At 40.2% G+C, this 26049-nt stretch overlaps 1 protein-coding gene across 3 annotated transcripts; it reads left to right on the top strand.

The window, feature by feature from the left end:
* The first annotated feature begins 4046 nt into the window (after positions 1-4046).
* On the top strand, positions 4047-25870 carry gpsm1b (G protein signaling modulator 1b). 3 transcript variants are annotated; one of them, XM_020082381.2, is made up of 14 exons: positions 4047-4367; positions 12228-12449; positions 13592-13727; positions 13957-14099; positions 14534-14657; positions 16187-16302; positions 16516-16671; positions 16773-16881; positions 16988-17102; positions 18415-18485; positions 18606-18776; positions 23190-23352; positions 23623-23828; positions 23990-25870. In XM_020082381.2, exons 1-14 carry the CDS (start codon positions 4306-4308, stop codon positions 24188-24190), a joined length of 1995 nt encoding a protein of 664 aa, XP_019937940.2. In that variant the 5' UTR covers positions 4047-4305; the 3' UTR covers positions 24191-25870. The 3 variants fall into 3 exon arrangements, with proteins under 3 accessions (XP_019937940.2, XP_069369468.1, XP_069369466.1); XM_069513367.1 differs by lacking the exon at positions 4047-4367 and adding an exon at positions 11079-11308 and having other exon boundaries at positions 23193-23352; XM_069513365.1 differs by lacking the exon at positions 4047-4367 and adding an exon at positions 11085-11308.
* The last annotated feature ends 179 nt before the right edge of the window (positions 25871-26049 follow it).

The following is a 26049-nucleotide window of genomic DNA, read 5'->3' on the forward strand; positions in this document are numbered from 1 at the left end:
AGTTTAAATCTGAAATCAGCTTACTTCAATCTCATTTTGCTTTTTGTTGCTCCGTGTTGTCTGTAATGAGCTGTTGCTCTCGCTGCTTTTACAGAAGATCCGACTGATACACGGCCCGAGGATTAAGGCAATAAAACAACAAAAATATAAAGCAAAGGGGAAAACACAGAAAAAGAACAAAACACAGAATTTAGGAATATAAAGTAGCTCCCTGGTGGGGCTTATTATTCTGAGTGTACAAATGGCATTTCATTAATATGAGTGGTTCCCAATGCAATGATGTAATATTGGACCAAAACAAATAGAAACATAATCTAAAGATTAATGGCTACTCCTTTGTCCTCCAGGGATCATTTTCTTATCTTCCTCAGATTATTAAACCAGGAGTTTTAAATAATACAGAAATCTAAAACTGTTATTATGTTGGTTTATATATGCAGCACACTTACAGAACGATGGCTAAACAGTACAATAAAACCACATTATTGTTATTTTGGAAGAAACAGAATGAATGTGATGATTAATAGCAGAGTCATCTAGGACAGTGTGAGATGAAGAGTTTTTGTTTCAAACAACACCAGCTGTTTTCTTTTCATGACTTTTCCTGCATCAAATTATTAAATTCACAGCAGACCCGCATTCACCAGCAGGCACTGATCCTTTAAGCTTATCAGACATATTTAATATTTATTCTGTCTTATCCTCTGTTTATTAAGGGGCACTTGATTTCCCGTCATGGTGGCTGAAGGGGGTTGGAAGTGTGTGTGCCTCTATATGTTTATCTCATTGCACATTTGTCAGGCTGATGCCAACATGTCAGTGTAAGAGGAGCATTAAGGAACACAGAAAAGCCATAAAACCAGATATGCTGCAACCAAAACAACAGGATTGTCAACGTCACAGCTTTGTTTGCTGTGACAATAATCACAGTTAAACTTTTACATGTTGTTTATAAAAAATAGTCACACCAACTATGTACTCAGAATGGTTTTTTTTTACTTTAAAATATACAAAAACAAATTACAAAAACTGCATATGTATCCATGTTCATGTGTGCCATTGGTCCTTATACATATGAGGTGCAATAGCAAAATGTGAGTTGTGATGAAAACAAAATAAACAAAAAATCCAGACATACGAATCTGAGAAACAGACTGTTACACAGAGGTCGCTGGAATTTATTATCACAAAACATAATGACGATAAACAATGAAACATAAACAACTAAAAGCAAAGTTCATTCAAACAGCAGCTAAAAGTAAGAGTGAAGTATTTACAATACTGAACGTGTACTTGAATAATGTATCTTTACTTATTTTAATGCTGAATCAAAACGTATTTTTTAGAAATGTATGGTTTTCTTTTTACATTTATATAAATTGTAATATGAGTTATAGCAATTGTAAAGGTAATATTTTGACTAAGCTGTATTTTATTGTTTTGTGTTCATTTTATTATACTATAATTATCATTTTTATAATGACTGGATCTATTGTCCCTCGACTGTGAAGCTCCAGAAGCCAGAACTAGTCATCCACTGGTGCTTTGCTGTCATCTTATGGTGAACTTTGGGTACTGCAGAGACCTCTGATTAAAAATGTTTTCAAATAATTAGAAAAAAGACTATTTATTAGATGGTATATATTAAGTTTACACTGAAACATATAAACAGGTAAGTTTACACTGAAACATATTTATGACTGTGTTGAATGCGTATTTGATGAATCTCTTAAAAAATATACTTACAAAACATGAGAAAACACAAAATTATAATTTCACTATTTTAAAACATTGGAAGCAGGAAGCAGCACCACCACTTATAAGAATGATGAGGTATTCTAAATGCTACAAATGACATATAGCATGCTGTATACATATATGCTCTAAATAAAATATACTATACACTCTAAATGGCATAAACCATACTGTAAATATGTTCTAAATTAAATGTACTATATATACGCTCTATATGCCACACTGTATTTACTCTTAAGTTACATAATACAGTATGGTATACCAAAGACTAACAGACAGGCCTCTCCATTTTCTTGCAGTGACAACACAAGGCTAACCAGTGTGACACAAGAGAATCTAAACAGTCACATATTGTTTTTTTTACTCTACATCATTTACTCTATATGTGATATATTTGTCACATTACTAATAGTACCTCATTGAGTTATGAACCCAGCATATATACTGGCATGCTTCAAGTATTCAGATGTGTGTCACAAACATTTCATCCCAAGATTTTGCCTCGCTGACGATGCACACACCAACAGAAACTGGTTGTAGACCCAGGGAGGTGGCGTGACACAACTCTGAATGACACGCCACAGGTCTGTGAGATGCTGGTGCACACGGCTGGAGGCATGACGACAACAGTTCAGGACGGGTGAGTGGAAAGTTGCTGTGCTTTGCAGTTTGGACCAAATGTGGCTGACGACGGTGCTGACGAGTTGATTTCAAATGAGATTAATTTAATATAGCTCAAACATGAACAGTAATGTCACAAGGAGTTTTTTGTGATACCTGTTAAAAGTAAACACAAAGTTTGGTCACATTTTAAATATGGTGAATTCAGTGATTTGTAAGAGAATTTTCTGTCTGCATGTCACCCACCCATCTCTTTTCTTTGGGATTATCCTTGTTCAGGTAGTAGTGGCAGCAGTAGAGAATAGATGCACTTTTCTCTCCAGTCTAACAAAGGAAGGACCTCGTGAGGAGCCTTGTTTCTCTTTTGCTTGTTATGTAACCAACCCTCAGGTACATGTGGATGAGGGTCAGCTCGCTGACTCTCAGGGGGCGGGAGGGAAATGTAACCTGAGGGTGAGGTGAACTCTGACAGACCAGACACACAACACATTGAGAGCTAAGTGGCTGGAAGCTGCACTGACTGGCTGGTGGGCTGATTCTCACTGGGATTTACAGTTATGGCAACACATTGAATTCTTGTTTTGAAAGCTAGAAAAAACGATTTTCTCATTTAGCTCCTTTTAATGGATGATGGCGACTCACAGACAAGGATTGTCACATGACAGATTTACATTCTTTTACCCATGCTCTTCTCATTACAGAAACATTACATACAGACAGTGTGAAGCTCAGGTTCAAACTGTTTTACAACATGCAAATAAGAGCAAATAGACAGAGAGTGAGACAAGATGAGACAGAAGATGTGCAAATGAGGTGGTCATCACATATTCACCAAGAATGAAAAACATGCTGTCAAACTGCTACTGACCACATGCACCTGATACATCTCACTCAGATTTTCACTACAACTATGCAACTGTGCACTTGAATGTGTTTAAACTATAACCATTGTAACACACTACTGAATATATGTCCCTAACGTCCACTGGTGTTCAATAGTATTCGGTAACATCCACTGGTGCCAGTGTGGTAGAACATACAAGGAATATTCTCCATCTTGTCCTTTATTATAAAATGGTCCAGTGTTTGGTTTAAAAAGACAAAGAGGTAATGATGTCTGATCTAATGAGCGACCACATGGCTTTCATAGTACTTCCAGACAAGCCAGTGGCCAGTCAGATTTACCTCTAGCCTCTAGTCGGGCCTGTATCGTTGATTACAAGGTCAAAACACTTGATGACACGAAGTTGCACAACTGAAAGTATGTTCCTAACATTCTCCATCTTTACTTATATTCTAAAATGTACATACAACTTTTTATTGTGTTTATATTGCATTTAATTAAATTCAAGTCAACTTTATTCTTCATTCTGCACAGGACACAGAGGGGATTGAAATGCTGTCTCTCTCTGATCCCCGGTGTGAACATATAAGTAGTCAGAACATACAAGTACGCAACATAAAAAGTACTAAAGATATAGTACACAGTATGACACATGCAGTCATAAGACACAGTGGAAAGAGAGACAGTACTGCAAACCTGTAGTGCAAAAAAGATATGAAACTGTGTGCGCGCGCGCGTGCGCGTGCGTGCATGTGCATGAAATGTGTTCAACGTGTAGGTGTAAACACAAACACACTCACAAGCAACGCCCTATACCAGTGACGTCGGGCGGAGGGGCGGGGCCTCGTGCTTCTATGGTGTGTTCAGCCTGACACCTCACTTCCTCACTTCCTGAGCAGCTGCCATCGCTGCTGCAGAGTGAGGAAAGAGGAAGAGAGAGGAAGAGAGAGGAAGGGAGAGGAAGGGAGAGAAGTGAAGAAGAAGCAGAGACAGAGCAGAGGAAAGGGGGAGCTGCCTCTGGAGGAAGTCACCGCGAAGAGGGGAGGCTCCACAGCGGGAGGAACGCAGGCGAGCAGCGGTGTGCTATGGCTCAGTCGGCTGCTAACGGCGTGGACCAGGATCTGGCCAGTAAGAGGCTGCACTCCAGGTAGGAACCGGAGGGTGACAGGGTGACAGGGTGGTGGGTCTGTTCGAGGGAGACATAACAACAGGGAGCGGCTGAACGGAAGAAAAAGAGGAGTGTTACACCAGCCAGCTCCTGTTCTCCTCTGAAGGAGGAGCCAGCCAGGGTGGGGGTCCCCCCCCTGCTCCCTGTGATTTCTATTTTTTTATTGTATTATTATTAAAGCCCAGGAGCCGGTCACAGCTGCAGCCAGAGCCCGGATCCAAGCCTCATTCCTGGCCCGGGTCATTGAGCTGCTGCGGCTGGACTGTGCCAGACTGAGAGGAGCCTCATGAGATGTGCACGTAGGAGGAAGATACTGTGTGTGTGTGTGTGTGTGTGTGTGTGTGTGTGGGTGTGTGTGTGTGTGTGTGTGTCAGATTTTACAGAGCAGTGAACACAAGATGCACAGATGCTCTGTGAGTCTGAATTATAAAATAGGATTCTATAAAATAAGATAAGATTCTATAAAATAAGAGAATCCCTTATATTAGTCCCAATATGGAATTTACCAGCAGCAAAAGTGTACTGTGGCGATATATGCTCATTAAAATGTGTCAAATACAATAAAAGCACAATATGTACAATGTAAACAGAATATAAACATTGTAAAAGTATTGCACATGTTAAATTGAAATAGCACAGTACTAAGTACAAAGTACACAGTTGCATAGTTGTATTGAAAACTTGAGTGAGATGTATTAGGTGCATGTGGTCGGTAGCAGTTTGACACCGTGTTTAAATACTTGGTGAATATGTGACGTTCGCTCTCATTTGCACATCTTCTGTCTCATCTTGTCTCACTCTGTATATTCTCTCTTATTTGCATGTTGTTAAACAGTTTTAACCTGAGCTTCACATTGTTGGTCAATGGAAGTCCCATCTGAGGACCATCCAATAAAAAAATTGTGGTTATTCAGTTTGACAAAACAATAATAACAGTAATATTAATCATAATACAGTTTATTTATATTGCACATTTAACAAAGCTCTTTTATTACATTGATGGTATTATGTTTATAAGTCTCAGTACCAAGGCTGCAACTGTTCTTATTTTCATTATTGATAATTTCCCAAAAAATCAAATGTTTCCCCATAAACTCAGGAATAACAATAATGGTCATGATAAGATGTTTTCAGAATAATAGTATTATTCAACCAAAGATAATCTAATCTTTAAACTGTTTCCCCTGTCCTTTGCTCATGTGTCGCCCTATATCTTCGTTACAGCTGATCAGATAATGATGAATCTTGATGCGTCACTGCTTTATAGTTTGACATTGTGAAAATTGCGTGTCTCTTTTAACACTGAACGGATCAGGTGGTGTTTTCAATGAAGTGTTATTAAATCAGTCATATCACAGATATCGAATTGTGTCACTAATAACCGCACAGAACACTGTCAAAATGATTGATTTAAGAGAACTGCTATACGTCAAATGAAGGTGATCTAGTGTAAGTTGACAACTTTTTGTGTAACTGATATATTTCATTGTAATTTACTAACATATTTTGCTAACAAACCTTTGACTTGACAGACTTTTACTGTCTTTATTGAGTGGAACCATAATGAGCTGCTGGTGCTGTCTCTAACTGTTTAGTTGCACAGTGACATTCATAAGCCCTGCAAGGTTGTCACGTCCCCGACACTCACACAAACACTTCAGCACACATAAAGATAAACACACAGAGTGCGTCACAGTGCTGCTTATGATCATATGGTCAGATCTACCCTGCGTGATTGCTCTCCCTCTATTTCACAAACAGATGAAGTCAATACATGACCTTTTGCCAACATGAGGGTTGTGGATATACGTAGTACGTGTGGGGTCCTTGTCACCAAACAGCTCCTGTAGTCATGTTGGGAGGACGCAAGGCTCTTTAAAAAAGTGTGGCTAATGGAAATTGTGATCGATCTAAAAATACTTTTGTTTTGAAATTTGGTGTGCTGAGTTGGTAAACCCATGGAACTGAAATTTCCTGTGTATGGGATCATAATGAGGATAGTGGCTAACTAAGTTTGAACTTTTCAGGGGGGACTCTGGCCATATTACCCGTATATAAGTCACAGTGAAATGGTTCCATATCATTTTAAAGCTCTTATCCAGCTTATCCATTTTATCTTGACAGTGTGCAATTTAAAGATTAACAGTGTTCTGAGTGATCACACAAGTTAAAGTTGAATTTCACACACACACACACACACACACACACACACACACACACACACACACACACACACACACACACACACACACACACACACACACACACATGTATATATATTTTTTGCAAATTGGTAAAATTGTTGTCAAAGTTAGTATGTAATGTCATCTAGACCTCCAGGAGGTTTGGGTTGTGAGTTGATGCCTAGATGTCATTACTCATCTGAAGTGGCATCACATGGCTTACTCTTTGCAATGATCCCTGGACTGACTGAAAGCAAAGCAGTTTCATGTCCTTATTTACACATCATGTACCAAGGTGGAAGTGTCTTTAAATTATTATAGATCAGACATCATCAGACACATGAGACATTATAGATCCTTGAAATGAATGCTTATGAAAACAATGTAGAATATTGTATATATTTTAATTTGCCAATTTCCATTTAATTTGACATCATTTATTGCTGCCAAATAAAAAAATACAATCAATTACCCTGAAAATCTTGTGATATTGTAACTTTTTTAAATCTCAGTGTATTCTAGGTCCGTAGTTGATGATACTGCTCAGTTAATATCACACAATGACAACAAGGTTCGTGAGTTCAGGGAAACAGAATCGTGCAGAATGAAAGTGCAGTTTTACAGCAGAATCAGACAAAGAAGAAAGCCGGAGAAGGCTCAGCTCTAGCTGGAAGAGACGTGCACTGCAAGAGGAAAAAAACATTCCTAGAGAGTTTCTCTTTGGTTTCCGTGACAACGAGCCGTGGCACTCTGTAATTATGGCTGGATTAGAGCGCAGAGTTTCTTAGCTAAGCCAGGACTCATGGGAACAGAATATGCAACAAGGATCGAATAAGAGCTCAATTAACAAAAACTTAAATAAACTTGTTTTATATAGAATTCAAATTCATGAGCCTTAATTATTGCCATATATTATAGTGTACTTTATGTTTATGTACTTGTTAACTTGCACTTTATGAGGTGGATCCAAAGGACTGCTTCAAAAAAACAAATATACAGACACACTTTTATTAACAATGTGGTTTGATGGAGAGCACAAAACACCGTCAATTGTCTCCCGTGTAGTCAAGCTCAAGTTGTAGAGGTACCCAGCCGAGTAGGGTATTCCGGACATCCCTCTCCCCAGCAATGCTTTCCAGCTCTTCCTGGGAATTCCCGACATGTTCCCAGGCCAGATGGGATATGTATCCCTCCAGAGATTTCGACCTCTAGGTCTTCTCCCAGTAGGGCGTGCCTCAACTATACCCTTTTGCCATGAAAGAGAAGTGGTTTAACTTCGAGATTCTCTTGGATGTCCAAGCTCCCGACCCCATCTCTGAGACTGAGCCCAATGGAGAAAACTCTATTCGGTCCATATGGGTTGGAATGACGCACAGTTGCAGTAAATGTATTTTTGCAGAGGCTCAAGTATCAAGAACAGCTGAAAACAAAAACTAGAAACTTACTGTATTCTGAGTTTGTGCAGGTCTTGTCTTGGGCGTGCTATGCTAGTTGAGACACAGTTTTGATCACTTATGAATGAATCTGGACCTGATGGTACAAATGCTGATAGTTTGAACATTAGTCAAGGTCATTGCACTGTCATGGTGAGAAGGCGGGCAGAATGGATTTTAATTCACAAAGAGCTAAGAAATGAGGTAGAAGGTGGATTTGGGAATATTGTTGTTCTTTGTTCACCTTGTTCTGTTTCCCAGTGAAAGGACGAACCTGAGACATTGTGTAGTTCGACTCTCTCTCTCACACACATACACACACACACACCCACACACATACCCAAACACACACACCTCTGTTTCACCTCCGTAACTTCCTCCCTGAAACCTGACCAATATGTTACATGTGCTCTCTACTGCCATGGCAACAGCACTGGGAGACCGAGTCTCTTAGACCACAGGCAGGCTATTATGGGATGAGTATCTCCCAAACAGACCAATTAGAGTGGGAATCAGACAGGGAAGGCAGACTACACTGCACAGATCCATTCTTCTGCCAACCACAAAGATGACAAGAATGAAAGTCACTTTGTGAAAACTATCTCTCAAAGACAAATTGTTTGTCTTTGATTTGTTGTACTTTTTGTTCTGACTTGTCCATAAATACTTTTGTCCCAGTCCTTTATCCCTGTTCTGTCATTTAACCGTCAGTCTACCATCATGCAGTACTTTTCATTTACCAATTTGGCTTTGATAAGTGATGATATATTTTCCTCTGACTTTACAACTGCACAGCTGAAGTTCTTTAACCATGTCGCTAGGCCTTTTTAAGGCTACACCCACTTTCCCCAAACCATGAAAACTCGAGGTTTTACAACTTGGTGGTAGTTAACAGACGCCCCACCACCGTCTGCACCTGGACATCTGCGGTCCTTTGTCTGGTAACAACACCCATGTAGCTAATTGCCTCAACTTTCCTTGAAGACACCGCATGGATATATTTCCAAAGCCTCCACCATTGACTGCATAGATGAAAAGTTTTTAGCCTCATTGTGAGTGAAATATTTCATCTTCTTTTATATTCTACCTCCATCCTGTATTCCCTCCATTTATTCTAGCTGAGGGATCTCAGATCTGAGTTTCCCCCCATAAAAACCCAGACTGTTGCTCTGGTAGCTGCTGCTGTTAAATCCATTTATTTAATGCAGAGGACACGACCTTGCACATTTTTATTGACTGTTTTCTACATTGGTAACCACCTCTGTCCGCCTTTACAGAGTGATGTTATTGCCATCTCTCCAAAAAGTTGTTTGGAGTGCTTTTACTCCAGGGCCTGGATGTGTTTCTCCCACAACAGTAAGTCATCACATCATTCGTTATGATAAAGGCAGTTTGGACATTTCATTTCACCTTTTGGAAACTTTATTTTCAATGTTTATTGCCCTCAGAAGAGCCACTGGTAAAAACTGAGCGGTTGTAGTAGCAGCAGTTCTAAGGCTGATGATACTGTACCAGTGACAAGTGAGAGAGTGTTAGCGTAGGGTGATATGAGGGCAGCTTCGACTTGCACCAGACCTTTTCTTATGCAGGTATATTTCCTTTTTAATACGTCTGTATTACAGCATTCTTATTCTTTTTTTCAAGAAGACCAGAAACAAAAGCACTCCCGTGAATCATAAAATTATTGATGGCTGAATTCCATTTTAGCCTCTTGAGTTCCAGGGTCCTGACACGGCTCACTGGGACACTTGAATAGGACCAAAGCATTTGTTGTTGTTTGTTGTTATATTTAGCAAATGGGATTTTAATGATCATAACAAGTTAAATGGCTGCTGTGAAAAAGTCCTGTCCTGCTCTAATGGCTCGTTTATGCTGCTGTTACCTACGAAACAAAATGAATTAGTTTTGAAACAATGTAACCGTCACTGCCTATATATTTCCATGCGTCTTGTATGTTGTCATTGCTGTTAAGCAATGCATCCACTAGAGGGAAGCAGCAGCGGGAGTCGATACTTTCTAACAAATCAAACATGGTGATGGCAGAGAAGGTTGTGATTATCTACCTCTTAGGAATGAGGCAAAAAGAAGGAGGCCATGTTGTACGTGGCTGTAGTCTGTCAGGAAATTAAATACTTTGTGATATAGATGGTGAATTCTTTCTCGAAATGTCTTCCTATGGTTGTTTCACCTGAACTATTAGTGACACTGACCCCCACCATTTTTTGTAGTGAAAAGAACAGTTGTGATGTTAGTGAATAGAATAGATAAATATAAGTACAAGTCCAGTGTTTTCATTCATATCCTTGCGTCCCCTTCACACAGTCTTATTAGCCCTGGCCGGTGACCCAATGAAGTTTCTGCTATTGTCAGCAGAGAGTTGGATTAGTCTGGGCCACTCACTGTGCTGTGTGGTCTCCAGCAACGAGCCTCAGGTCACTGGATTAGCAATCCGCTCATCCAGTGAATCTCATCCTTCCTCTCTGTCTCTCATTGGGGCATTGGTCAAGCTCACGGGTCTCACCCCCTCCTGGTCTTACCCCTGAATGATCCCCTATAGTATACATTTCCTCTTTTAAAGTGTAGCAAGACGAGACAGTGGATCCGGCTGTCACAGTTCAGGGCAGATTGACAAGGGTCAAAAGAGAGAACACTTCTTCTCAGGGGATTAGAACCGAAAATCTCAACCTTTTGCATCAGGTCTACTTGGATATGTGAAACAAGCCCTATGTAGACTCTTGACCAACATGTTTTTGCTTGGAAAAACATTTTTAAATGGAACTGGTCTTTTGTGGAATTTTCTACAATTCCCTCCTGACTGTCTCGGCTTCGGGAGCAGAGGGTCCAACATTTGGTTTTCTGGAACGTTCTCGAGGACTGGACTTGAAAAGCAGATGTGATTCTTGGCTGCTCTCGGACTGCGTGTAGAGCTTTTAGCTGGAATATGTCCAGGTTTGCTACAATGTTGCTGACATTGTAGATTCTACTGGAGTTATTCAGTGGACAATACTGACTTCATGTAGACCTGTTTTTGTAGTTGGAAATCCCATCTATATAAATCATATCACTCATAGTCTCATTGTATTTTAAGTGTACTACTTGCATGGACTGCAATCTCTGTGTAGAGTTCTTGACGTAGCTCTTGTTTGTTAACCCTCATGGCTTTTGCGCCCTGCCCTCTGACCGCGGCAGAGAGAGCGATATGTAGACTTGTCCACCGTGGACCCCGACCTCAGGCCATGCTAAAGCCTTTACACTTGGAGCTTCAGGTGTATGTGGACAAAGTACGAAGCAAGAAAAAGCACAGGTACTGCCAAGAACTGTGTTCATCTTGTCGCTTGGTTTCCTAATGACCAATGGTAACTACGCTGGTAAATGACTGTTATAATTCATCATTCTGGCATTAGGGTTAGTGATAGTCCAAATTTTGGCAAGCTGAAAGCCAGAAGTACATTACAGTTTTAATATATGATACAAACATCACTGTGGTGTGCATCTGCTTGCCATACCTCTTTATGGTGACTTTTGTAAAACTGATTAGTTTTGAGGATAATCCTGGTTTAACTATACATTCGAGTACCTTATCTGAAATTTGGAGCTGCAACAAGATTGGCTGGTCTTTAGTTCATCCTGGATTATGCAATTAATCTGCGTTGTATACTTCTGGATACAACTCACTGATGAAACCCCTTATTGCACTGGTTGCGACTGTGCTCACATTGGGCCAGATTTGTACATGCTATCCAATGCCACATGTATTTTATATTGCTATTTGATATGTCCTCAGAAAATATGGAACTTGTCAATAGACACAAATATCCTTTACCATGTTGGTTACCTCTTTTATCCAAGTCATAGAAAGCATTTACCATACACACTATAATGTCTGACATTAGCTTACAGTCTTACGTCTCTTCATCATCGGCTTCATACGGAAAGAAAAAACCTGTCTTTATAAATGCGGCTCGTGAAAAATCAGGCTCATATGAGCGGTAATGAATGAAAAGTGTAACACCTTTTTCAAGGTGCTCATCTTAGAGCTTGAACTCAGTTGCTAAGGCAACAGTCCACGGATATGGCTAGACCTTGTTGTCATGGTGATACTGCCAATTTGTGGCTTGCCCTGAGAAGTTGCACTGCCTCAGTACTAAGGGCCCATATCACTGACTTCACTGACCATGTCCGCTGTTTAACAATAGTTACCTGTTTGTTTGTGCAACATTTAGGATGGAGGCTTCTTGCTTGGAGTTGGCCTTGGAAGGAGAGCGGCTGTGCAAGGCTGGAGATTTTAAAGGTGGGACAGCATTCTTCGAGGCAGCCGTACAGGTCGGCACAGAAGACCTGAAGACCCTCAGTGCCATCTACAGCCAGCTGGGCAATGCCTACTTCTACCTCAAGGAGTATGGCAAAGCCCTGGAATACCACAGACATGACCTAACCTTGGCCAGGTAAGTCCTTTAATTGAGCCTGACTGATATTGAATTTTAGGGGCCTCTGCCAACACCGTTATTACAGAGTAAAAATGCTCTAAAACATCTTATACAGATGCGATATAATTATAATATGAAGAGAGAAAACAAATTTATGGCTTGAAAACATAAATGCACATACAGTATTATCTACATTGTTTATTGTGTAAAATTTAAGTGCCCTTCTAATTTTATCAACCAACTGATAAATCATTCAGATTCTCCTTTTTAATAGCTGCTACCTAAATACATAACAATGCCCCTATGTTTCCGGTACTGGTTTTTAGCTATCAGAAGCTTCTTTTATTTGTTTGCCCAAAATATTTGATGAATCCCATAAAAAAACATGCCACACCACTCGAAAATATATTAGAAATAAAATGGAATTGAAATAATATGTAATGTGAAGGTGCTTTATGTGTCAAGTTGACCAGATTTTATATAGAAAATTATGGATTTTCAGTTTTAAATGTTTTTGAGTCATCAATGATGACATCTAACAATACAGTTTAGAATAATTGAGTGGCAGCAATTAAACGAAAAAAATGTCATTTGTTCTGATAATAGACAGTAATCAATGATAAATAGTTATTGTTGATAATTTAAATAAAGCTCTGAAGCTGTGTAACGACTCAATGCTGAGCTGTTTACCTTTGTCTGAGCGATGTGTTTATGACTCTTCTATATACAGACGTTGTCAGACGTGAAAGAACCAGGTCACTGTCTCCAACTGATTTGATTTAATGTATCAAATGCAAAAAGGATCATCAGCTGATTTAATTTTGTTGTCATTCATTCAGACGATGAATATTCCAAGAAAAGTGAGGGGACTTTCATATAGTAAGAGTCAACAAGGAGCAGCTGGGTATTATGCTCGTATGAGTAATCTGCTCCCCTGCAGTGAGTGCAGCTGGTATTTCAGCAGGGAAGTGATTAAAGACCCGGAGGAGATTTACCTTGTTAAGTTACAGTCTCACCAGGGCCACTGGGACCTGGTCCTCGGAAGCGAGCAACCAATTAAAAATTATGCTACTAGGCATCTCTCCTAATGGCTACTGTTTAACTAAACGACTGTGTTCTTGGTTACTTAACACCCAATATGTCTTTGTTTGCTTTCTCAGAACAATAGGAGACAGAATCGGAGAAGGAAAAGCCAGCGGAAACCTTGGTAACACGTTAAAGGTGTTGGGGCGCTTTGATGAGGCTGTTGTTTGCTGTCAGAGACATTTGGATATTTCTCAAGAGCAGGGGGACAAGGTAACATGCAGGTTTTTATTTTGTTTCAATATCATCTCCTTAAAAGTTCTTCAGACGCACCAATACATTGAGACCTTTGTATGTTGGTTATATTGTATATCTGCTCGTTAAGATGGACGTACACGGTGCAATTTTACAAATATTGTTAAATTCCATCTGACACTGTACAACTGAATTGTTGGCAATTACATTTTTTTCTTTTGCTCATCTCTTTATTTTCTGGCTGTAGGTTGGAGAAGCGCGAGCTCTATACAACATAGGAAATGTGTTTCATGCAAAGGGCAAACAGCAGTTATGGGGCTGCACCCAGGAGCCGGGGGACCTGCCTGCTGATGTCAGAGACACACTGCAAAGGGCGACTGGATTTTATGAGTATGTGTAGTTGACAGTTTGGAGACTGTGCACAACAGTAAACACAGTCACAGCATAGAAAATAGAATTTCACTGCTTTTTGTGGCATCAAAATTAATTAAATGCAGAAATTTAGTTTTAACTATGCACAGAAATATCACTGAAATAGGCCGGGTTACTACTTTGACTCATCTCTGGTGGTTATTCAGCTGTTCTTCAATTTGTCTGGGACTGCCCACCACATCTGGATTTGAGTTTTTCTCTTAATATACCTGCAGATTTGCACATCATATCAGTGGCATAGTTAATCTTATTATTAACACAGGATTTATTTTAGTTACTTGCTTTCCAATGACAGCATGATCATCGGTCGAACAAGTACTTTGGCTGCATATATTTAAATTTACTGATCATTTACATAAAGCTACTTAAGTGGTGCTTACATTCCTCTGCAGGATGAACTTGTGTCTGGTGAAAGAACTTGGAGACCGAGCTGCTCAGGGGAGAGCTTACGGGAACCTGGGAAACACCCACTACCTGCTGGGAAACTTTGTCGAAGCGATCAAGTTCCATCGGCAGGTGAGAATCCACACAATGTTTACCAGCATCGTGTTCGCGTCACATGATTGATCAGCCTTGTTATTGAGCCAGAACAGCACACTAACTTTCATAAGTGACACAAGGTTGTTTGCCTTGCAGCTGTTCAGTGACTTTGTAGATGCCATGTTCTTATCTGCAGCAGGTTGTGTATAAAGTGGACTTGTGGACTTGATCAGAGGGGAATTATATTCAGTGCATTCTTTTCATCAAATAATTAATAAAAGATAATTGAAACTTAAATTTAATATCGCAGTACTGAACAAGTTTCTAGGTTTGATCTATTCATTTGACTTGTGTGTCTTTTTTCACTTCTGTCATTAGCAGCCCAGAAGCAGTTCCCACTGAATTTAATAAGTGATAACAACCATAAGTAGCAGGTGGTTGTGACTTCGATCGTGGATTATGTTTGTTATTAAAAATTACACAACCCTGATGACAGTGGTCTGTTGATCTTAAAGTTGAGCTTCATCCTTTATGACAGACCAAGTTTTACATGTAGTGAACAAAGAAAGACACTTGAGGAATGATTAATTTGACGATGAAGATGTGCAGTGTCAGTGCTGTAAACTGTGTGCACAAGCCAACCTGCAGGCACACTTATTTATATGTGCACAGATAAAACTCCTTTTTAAAGACAGAAAGCTCTTACCTAGTTTGCACTGACTTCAGTCTGGATAATTAAATTTTACATGAAAAGTATTTAGTTTCCAGAGAGAAGGAGGAACTGACCTCTTGTATATTGTTGTGTATAAAGTGTTGATTACTTTCATTTCACTGAATCCATTTTTATGCAAACTACATAAAATAATAACTGTCCTTGTGCTTGTTGCCAGCTATGCAGGGAATGCAAGGACAGGGATAGAGTGAGAATACAACATACTGTTTCATCAGTATGTGTGTTATTTCCTAGTGCAGTGCTAATGTAAGATAGCAGGTGCTGCTACCTCTTCCATGGTTTTTGCGAGCAAATTTCACCTCCCTGAGTTTGGAAGAGGATTGTGATCCATGTCGTGCTGTACCATCACACAGTGTGCAGAGATTGATAGCCCCTAGAAGAAAGAAAAAAAGGAGGAAATTGGTTTCTGGTGAATCATTGGTAAGAATGGCTTCAGGCTATCCTCGCATGTGTTTCCTGTCACTCTCCATTGTAAACCACTTGTTTGCACATGGGAGAAGGCGTTCTCGATCCCCCATCACAGATCTATCAGTGTGCCACAGAGGAGAGCATGCTGCTTCTCAAGCAGAGAGGTTGATTTGATGCACCACTGCTGCAGCAGCACCTCTGGTCATGAAATGATGTGCTCAGCAGAGCTCACAGCTTGAACCAGTGTAACAGCCTGTGCTTGAACACTAAAAGAAGTCCCAAGGAAACTAAAATGATGTGATATTAAATTTGAACCTGAACCTGAACTTGTTTTTTTTTTTTTTTTTTTATTGAATTAAGAAACAGAATGGATAAATTGTGCTATTGTGGTTGGACTTGACCCTCGTTGCTGTTTCATTCACAGCGATTATCCATTGCCAAAGAATTTGGGGACAAGGCAGCAGAGCGGCGGGCGTACAGTAACCTGGGCAATGCCCTGATCTTCCTGGGCCAGTTCAACACAGCCACAGAGTACTACAGGTGAGGAGAGAGGGCAGTGTGACATCTAGTGGAGGTTGGGTGAAATGCAAAAGAAAAAAGGACACTGACGTACAAATGGAACATCAGATATAAAGGATTCTGATGTGTGATTTGAACTCTTAAAACACAAGAAAGAATTTTTTTTTTTTTTCTGTCTTCATCATAAAACCTCCCTTCATTTCTGTCTTTACATTCATTTTTCTTTTCTTTCAGGAAAACCTTGCAGTTGTCCAGGCAGCTGAGGGACCAGGTGATGGAGGCTCAGGCCTGCTACAGCCTGGGAAACACCTACACCCTTCTGCAGCAGTATGAGAAGGCCATAGACTACCATCTGAAACACCTGTATATCGCCCAGGAGCTGACTGACAGGTACAGTTTGCGTAAACTACATCTAATGCAGGCACACACTAACATGCATAAGCAGAGGAATCATTTTATGAATATGTGTGTGTGTGGTTATCCTTCAACAGGGTTGGTGAGGGCCGTGCTTGCTGGAGTCTGGGAAATGCATATGTGTCTTTAGGGAACCACAAACAAGCTCTTCACTATGCACGAAAGCACCTGGACATCTCGAAGGAGGTGCGACACAGTATTTGTTAAAAAATAATCTTCGCTTGAGTTAAGTCTTCTTGTATTTGAACTAATGAATTTAGTCCATGTCCCTGTCTTTGTATTTCTCCCTCAGATTGGAGACAGAAATGGGGAACTGACAGCCAGGATGAACGTGGAGCAGCTGATGGAGGTTCTGGGTGTCAATGAGAGCGACCTCTCGCCCTCCAGCTCCGAGTTTGAGATGCAAGGTAACACTCCAAGTTCTTTCTGCCTTATTTGTATTTAATTAGTGAGGTGCTGGCAGATCACCTTTGGACAGAGCCAGGCTATAGCTATTCCCAGTCGATTTGTATTTTAAGGAAAGACACAAGAGTGGTATTGATATCCGAATTGAACTCTCTGCAAAACAAAGAAAGCAAATAAGCATTATCTCTCAATGTGGAAATTTTCTTTTAAACAGGAGCATATACACACAAATATAATAAATCACAAAGAGAGTTTGATTTAAGAGATACTTCGTCATGAACTCCTAGTGGATGTTACCAATGGAATGACCCTTAATACCATTTATTTATTTTGTCATAGAAACATTTCTATGGGTGAAGGTCCTTGTTCTTAAGTTGCATTAATTATAACTATTGTAAAATTGTGAAATGTTTTTCAAAACTAATATTATACATTATTATTATTATTCAAATAAAATTTGAATTTGCTCTTTAATCGTGGTACAATACAAATATAGTGGTGTCAAATTAAGATGTCTGCTGTTAAGACCCTTATATGGTCATAATTCAAACTTATATCCGGTCACATTCCGAATTTTTACCCAACACAGAACAATGGCTAATGGGTTAAAACCCAGGGGTTTAATAACTGGAATCTGAATAACTAAAACTGAATAATATGAGATTTTTATTAATCACTTTTAGATCTTAAATAATAATTTGAAATTCTGATCTATTCCACTCTGCATTTGGTGTGTTTTCTTGAGAGTAGTCAGAACACTGTTCATGTTGATAACTATAGGTCAAGTGCAGGTGACTTAAGGTGAGGCTGACACGTGTTGTGTTTTGACTGACTCCGCTAAATGGGACAGAGAGCCAGGGGACTTTCACATGTTCAATGCAACACAGAGACACTTATTTATCCTCAGATAAAGCTGATTGTTATTAATTCACCTCAAATGATCCACTCGAGACAACTTGTATAATGAAAGCATGGAGGAACTGGACAGTCTTTATCTCTGCAGTCAGCCTGGCTTTTGTGTGATGTTTGTTTCATGGACCCTTCTCCAGGCAGAAACTCACACCCATGTCCCACATTTTCCTCCCTGGTGCAGAGCTGGCAAACAGACCCTTATTCAGATTGTTTGCTCAGATTGTAAACCTCATAGCCTCCGTGCACGTCACAGGACCACTACTGACATTATAGTCCGCTGCAGAATGAAGAAGACAAACAAAGAGCCTCTTGCATGCTTGAATCAGCAAGTGAAGCAAATTCTAAAGCTGTTGGATGTTTTAATGTTATGTTTATTCACATATATATGTTTTTTTTCAATAGGAGCAAGACCCAAATTCACCAAGAGAAACAGCATGGACAGTGTAGAGCTGTGGAAGTACTCTTCTGATAAGGTGATTTCTCTCCCTCACGTTTCAGTCCACAGAGAGCTGTGTGAGTAACATGTGATACCCACACTTCTCCACCAAACCGTCAGCGAGCCCTCACCAAACAATGTGTCCTTTTTGCTGCAGAACGGTGAGAACCAAGACTTGGAGAGTATACCCAGGAGATCCAAGAGTCAGCTGTCGCAGCCCGGCAAAAGGAAAGGCTACCCCGACAGTCAGTCGTCGGACGAAAGGCAGTGGTTGGACTCTCCGGTAGACACTGATGACATCACTGTGCAAGTTCCACCTCCAGTGCCAGTGAGTCAAATATATATTTTTTTGTTTGTGTCATTTTAGAGACTTCTACGGTTTTAATCAGTTATCCAGCGCTGTAAAGATGAAGTGAAACTGACTCTTGGTTGAGCCCATGCATCCGTGGGGCCTCGCTACCGCTGCTCCATCGCTACTGCGCAGATACACGGCACAGTGTTTTTTGCCGATAACAGATAAACACTGCACAAGCTCTAATTGAAATTGCGGGCCTCAAATATAAAGCATCTCACCAACATCTGTAATAATCATAATTCATTTTAAATTGAAGATATTCCAGCCATTTGTCCTTGAGCCATGAGAGCCCAACTGAGGAAATATGGGAGACGTTATCAAGGGGATCTGACACGCTGACTGCTGAATTCCCTTTCCTGCTTTCTCTGTTCTTCGTCCCCTCTCTGACTCGTCTTCAGGGCTTCTGCATTGAAGAAATCACGAGGAAAAATTAGACATTAGAGTTTAAATTGGGAACACTTCCTTTAATTTCCCAGGAGCTTCTGTAAGATGTCGGCTATGTAGGTATCTTATTAAATGCCCAGCGGTGATCCATGCTGTGAACTAGATTCTTAATAAAGATACAGTTTCACAGCTGTATCCCTGATATTCAGTGTTGCTCACAGCATCTAATGGCTGTTTCTGTGACAAAGCTAATTGTTGTAATCAGGAGCCTGACGTCCTAGAAAAGAGAAGAGAACATTACTGGGCTGCAGGATGATGGTTCGTCACAGGGGACACAGGAAATTTAAGTATACGCTTTTTTTTTAATCTGCCAATTTTCTAAACGCAGCTGTGGGTCTGTGAACTTTGGCTGCACTTTGCTAAAGCTATAAGGCAGAGAGAAATCCACCTCGTGATGACATTAGGAGCTACTGTATCTGCAATATAAAGAGATGTTATCGGAATATGTTCAAAATAAATGGTACACCAACTTGAGGAACCATCAAATAAGGATTAGGTTTGATCATGATTAAGTTAAGTTCACCTTCTAGCTTTTTTATTTTTCCTTTCTTCATCTTATGTTTTGTCAACTGAAAAAAGTAAAGTTGATTTATTTTTTCCAATGCCACGTTTCAATTGGTCAAAAAATCCATTAACACATATTTTTTTATTTTAAGAAATTGACATTTTAAACCAATGGACAATATTGCAAATTAAATTATACAATCTAATCACTTTCAAATAATCTAGAAATAAAGCTTGAAATAAATAGCTTATGACATCTGTTTTCATCCATGACGACATTACCTCACAGTAATGTAACCGTGGAACACACACAGACACACACACAAATTGATTCCCCTACTTCTGTCACTGTCTTCCTGCCTCTTTCGTTCTCTCACCATCACGTGTTCCTCTCTCCCTTGTTCTCTCCATCTGGCCTACTTGATTAAATGGACAATGCAGAAGAGGGAAGTGAGCTGATCTGCATGGAGGCCATGGGGAGACAAGGACACTACTGCAATAAGTCACACCTGATCAAAATAAATAACAGCCACAGAGTCGTCTTTTTAATGCGCCGCCATCGTCTCTCGCTGGCTGCCGATGCTGGCGTGCAATTTACTCACAGATGGAGCCATCTTTACACCCCAGTTCTCCCCTTCGCCCGCCACCACCAGCTCTTCCTCTCTCCTGATAATGTGACCTTGATCACAGAACCGCCATCCTCCCCACAGGGTCAGCCCCCCCACCCCCATTTGCTTCCCATAATGAGTTGTTTTCCCACAGTGAACCGGACAGGACAGAAATGGCCTGCAGTAGAGCTGCAGAGAGAGAGAGAGAGGAGTGAGGGGATGGTAGAGAATAAAAAAAGAAGGAAGAAATAGAGGGATAGACAAGGAGAGGAAACTGGAGGGAGGGAGTTGAGTACAGCAGGAGAGCAGAGAGAGAGAGAGGGAGAGAGTGATGTTAAGTGGTGGGAGAAAGTAGGGGGAGACAGGGGGGAGTGTGAGAGAGGTTTGTGTGGACAGAGCGAGGGGGGGGGAGCTCAGAGAGAAGTGAGAGAGAGAGCGAGTCGGAAAGATAGAGGACAAAGACAAAGTACCGCTGGTAAGATGATTTAATTATGTTTTACAGCTTGAATAACAAGACGGTGCAAAGGACACCAGAGGTTACTAACTTTTCTCCCTGAGACGTTTGACACATGAAAGTGTGGAGCAACAGTGTGTTGTGTTGTGTCGAGAGGTGTTCCACTGTTTAAACAAGTAACGCTTGGATTTGTTCGTTGAACCATGTTGGGATTTTCTAGAAAACGTAGCCGTGGAGAAGTAGATATTGTTAAACAAGAGCGGCCTGATATCAGGAGTCTGCTGACACTGACCTGCTGCACATTTTGCTATAGGCAAAGTGGTTTTCAATTCATCAACTAGTTTCCGTTAAATCTTATTTTGTTTTGGTCTTTTAAACAGGAGTTAATATAGTGTCATTGTTATGTGAGTTAGTTTGTTGAGGCGTGGTTGGGAGGAGCAGTGTCGTCAAAAAGTCTTTTTAATGAGGATGAGCCGCGACCTCTGCTGCGTCATTGTTTTTGTTTGTTATTACAGGGGTGTAAAATGTTTTGTGTGAAGCTAAAGAGGGATCTAAAAAAAAACTTTATTACAGTGAACTAAAGCTTAGCTGAAATTTAAATGCGTGAGAAGACATGTCATCCATTACAAAACAATGGAACTATATTAATAACAACTGATTTGTTTAAAATAATTTGGATGGAATCTAATTTGTTTAGTTATTGATTCTAAGACAATTTTTGGAAAGGCTGCTTTATTGTAACTGAAAAACAATTGTATTGATTTTTTTTTAAAATTTAGGCTACAGCTTATCATCTGTTGTCAACAGTTCATGTTCCATTTGAGGATATTACAGTTTCTACTGTGCAGTTTTCCAGAGAGGAAACCTGGTCCTGGATACAGACTTAAGCCATTTCTTAGAGAAGCCGTTTTGGAGGATAAGTTGGAGGAAGAATGATTCAACCTGCTGTTGTAAAGCTTGTTTTTTATATTGTATTGTTTTTGCTGTTATCTGATCTCTGTTGGCAGTTTTTCCTGTCAGCATCACAAGACCTGCCTTTTTTATAATTGATGGAACATAATCTATTTTTTTTATATAGTTTTCTATCTCGGTGTGTTTGTAGCCAAATCATTGTCTATAAATGAATTAATCTTCTTCAGTTGCAGAGCTGCAACACAATTATCCAGACTGTGACAGTGGGTGAGAGCATCACTAACACAAAGTGGACTTTAATCACTTGGCTTTACAGTGATTGATTTATTGATCAGCTGATTATTGATTAGAGTTGCACACACATTACAGGCTTAGCTGCTAATGAGTGGAAGTTAAAACTAAAGGAAGCATTTTATGTGTAATATCACTTTTACCTCATTATGTAAAAAAAAACAACTGAATAGGAATATTTAATTGTAACAGTTAAATATGGCAAGATATCATATTTTATATTTTAATCTTTTATTTATTCGACAAGTTATTATTATTATTATTATATATTTAACTTTTCAACAAAACAACAAAACGTGAAAAATGGAACTTAAGGATAAAAACAGCGAAACATTTGCAAAAACGTATCAAAATGCATAACCTCAAAAAGCAGCTTCATTTCTCCATAGTCCCATCAGATTTTCCAGTTTCCACCACATGATCTGTTTTTACTTACGTGTAAATGGGTTGTTTATTTTTACATTCTGTGATATTGTCCCAGCTTCGGTATGTAGGTCAAGGTAGTCTCACCAGGAAGGCCCATCCCTCATGAGTTAATCACCTCCACACAAGCTGGCTGTCTTCGTGATCCTCATTATGCAACTCATAATGGAATTGAGTTTAATGATTTCACCTGCGGATCATGTTCCTTGGATCAAGGCAAGGTTTCGACATAACTAAGTCATCCGGGAAAAACTAAGTGAACCACATTCTTTTTTTTCATAAACCAAGTCAGTTGGGATTGGCTCCTGCTGCAGAGTGAAGCCACACGCAAGTGTCACATCTCAGCTTTTCAGAAAGAGTGAATCCTGTAGGAGGAAATGCATTGACAATCTTTGAAAAGGGGGGTATCCATATTATATATTAAAGTAAATAAAAGAAGGGCACTCAAAGGATGCATAGCAATGCCAATGCCCAACAGTCACCTTGTTAAACCACGCCTTGTTTTTTTGGGGTGGGTATGCATCAAATACTTTACACTGATAGATATCAGTCAAGATCCATCTATGAGAAATCAATGGAAATGTTGGAAAACACCCATCTCTTGATGCAAAGATCTGCAAGGATCTGGATGCCACACCACATCCGTAATACGTTCAGTAGCTTTTGTTTAATCCTGCTAACCAACATCAGGTAATGACAGGATTTTAAGATAAGGGAGCAATATTCAGTTTTTTTTCTTTTTTCTTTCAGAAGTTGGGCCGTGACCCCTCCGATGAAGACTGCTTCTTCGACCTCCTCAGCAAGTTCCAGAGCAGCCGCATGGATGACCAGCGCTGCCACCTTGATGAGACGCAGAACGGGGACCACGGCGAAGGTGCTGCGAACTCCGTGCCACCTCTGAACGACATGATAGGTCAGTGGAGCTTCAATTCGTCCAGTGCCATTTTGGCATTTTGAAACCAGAAGTAAGTACAATATATTTGGAGGAGTGGGGGGGCTGACTGAGAGCTTAAGGACACTACACGCCCACATATATCTGCAACCTGTACCCATTGGATGGTACTAGCTGTCAATCACATGATGGATACCATGTGATTGATGCACGTTCTTGTCTATTATATTCAAAATGGGACCAGAATTTGAAGAAGATTTACGCTAACCGGGCTCCTCCCTCTCCTCTTAGACCCTGCAATTACCACTTCCCCCCAGACTGAGGAGCTGTTCGATTTGATCGCCAGCTCTCAGAGCCGCCGCCTCGACGACCAGCGGGTTAATGTTGGTAACCTCCCAGGCCTGAGGATTACCCATAACAACCTGGGACACCTGGTGGGCGAGGGAGATCATCAAGAGCCCAGCGATGACTTCTTCAACATGCTAATCAAGTGCCAGGTGAGAACACCACTCACATGGGAACTCAAGTGTTCGATCCTCTTATATTCTTAAATTATTAGCTATAAACAAAGGGTCTAAAGTAAAAGTTAAACATGGACTTATATGTTTGTCACATTTTTCACTCCCCTCCCTAAATGTATTCATCTTCCTGTCCACAGTCTTCCAGGATTGATGACCAGCGATGCTCCCCACCAGAGGCTGGCCCCCACGCTCCGACGGTCCCAGACGAGGACTTCTTCAGTCTGATCCAGAGGGTGCAGGCCAAGCGAATGGATGAGCAGCGCGTCCAGCTGCCCTCAGAGGACCAGGACGCCGCCGAGTCCCCTGATTCGGAGCCTCCTGGCGGATTCTCCAGCTAGGACTCGGTGAATAACACTGCACAACTTCATGTCAAAGAAAGTAAAAAAATAAATAAAAGCAGAAGAAAAATGAAAAGGACAAACCGACATTATGAAAAACAACACCTAAGGCTGAACTAACATGTTTTATTAACAAGACAAAATTCCATGTGCAATAGGCAGTAACCTATGAAATGTTTCTCAGTGTGTTATGCTCTAAATGTGTGTACATGTAAGCAGAAGAGATGGGAGGTGGTTGAGGGATGAAGACAACACAAGGTTGAGTTTGAAAGGTGAAAATGTGTCTTCAATCTAATGCCTTAATCAGCATTTTTCAGACTCAAGATTGTATTCACTGGTGTCAGCTGTGGTTTTTAGAAGCACATGACGGACACGCAGTATCTTATCATGTCGTGGAAATCACAGAGATTCAATGACGGAAGCGGAGTTTAGGGAAATAAAAGAAAAAATTGTAGGTTTGCACTGAAACATTAGGATTTCCAACAAATTGTGTTAATTCAGTCCCTCTGATCGATGCTGCTTTTATCATTTGATTTGTGTGGTTCCCACTGCTCCTAGAGAACTAGTGTTATTTGTGCAGTAACAGTATTAAGTGCGGCCTCCCAGTGTTAAAACAAACCGTTTCTGTCACAGTGAACAGGATCGATAACCAACATTTCACTTCCGTCAAAAAAGTCAAGACGGACTGTTATTATGTGTATTTATGCATTTTTTAAATAAATGCATCAGCCTCTTCACACACTATGTAGTAACCAAGGTTACTGGCCAAATGATAGGAACAAGCTGCTTATTTCATAGATTTTAAGATTTAGATTTGTGCGATAATTCAACGTCCTGTTCATATCTCTTCTCGTTTTTTAAAAGTGATGTCCATACTGTTCTGAACATCTGTTAACAGACTACTACTTACTGCCATTATTATTATTTTTTTGCATTAACTAACATAGAAATAGAAGCAGATGCATCAGGTGGGCGCTTCATATTTTGAAGAATCTAATGCCATGAACATTGAGTTCTAGTTTGTGGTGCTGGTACAGTGCCTCCATGTGGTCAAAAGGTTGCATTACCTCTGTTAAAATACAGAGTGCTGGGAATGAAGGACATTTCCTTCCCTGATTATTTGCAGGGCCGCACTGTAACGCTAACATTCTGCTCCAGGTACGACAACTGTGAAATCTTTCACCTGGTTCCAGCTGCAAGGTTTTGCAAACTTCTACCTTGTAACTTAGAAATTATTTTTCTGCAGCAGCAGAGGCAACATGGGGTAGAGTCAATTTTCCTTTCTATTCATTTGTTGTTATGAAAGGAAGTGAAGTAAAAAATGCCTAACATTTTTAATTTTAATGTACAGAGCAAAAAAAAAAAAAACTTTTTATCCTGAATTAGTGCTTACCTCATTTTTGTACCTCAATCCTTAAGAGTTGCTGAGCTCTGAACCAGAACGCACCACATTCCAACTGTAGTGATTCTGACTCATCTCTCTTTGATAAACGACACATTGGGAGCTCCATTTAATATTTCCTCCTTTCTGGTTATTGTGAATTAACATTTTTAGAAAGTACTCGGTACGCTTCTGTTTGTCTCTGCCATAATTTGTACATATAAATATATTTTGTATTTATGTTCCATTACGAGGACGTGAATATGTCCTTTCATGCTTTTAATAAAATGTTACAGATGTTTCGTTGGTCTCTGTTTTTGTGAAGTTGGACCTCTGCACCGCCAACAAACACATTTGGTAGAAGTGTTCAGTTGGACTCACGGATGAGCCGATTAGAATCTGGTGTTCAAAGGTCATAGGTCAAGGCAGCTGTGACCTCACAAAGCCCACAAGTTGCCTTGTGAACACGATGTCCAAA

The sequence above is a fragment of the Paralichthys olivaceus genome, chromosome 18 (assembly GCF_024713975.1).
Source record: "Paralichthys olivaceus isolate ysfri-2021 chromosome 18, ASM2471397v2, whole genome shotgun sequence".
Taxonomy (NCBI): Eukaryota; Metazoa; Chordata; class Actinopteri; order Pleuronectiformes; family Paralichthyidae; genus Paralichthys; species Paralichthys olivaceus.

Coding starts and splice junctions, on each gene's coding strand:
- gpsm1b (XM_069513365.1), top strand. CDS start 11,160: ATGGCTTTTGCGCCCTGCCCTCTGACCGCGGCAGAGAGAGCGATATGT. Junction 18,486..18,605: donor GGAAGTACTCTTCTGATAAG/GTGATTTCTCTC, acceptor TTTTTGCTGCAG/AACGGTGAGAACCAAGACTT. Junction 18,777..23,189: donor AAGTTCCACCTCCAGTGCCA/GTGAGTCAAATA, acceptor TTTTTCTTTCAG/AAGTTGGGCCGTGACCCCTC.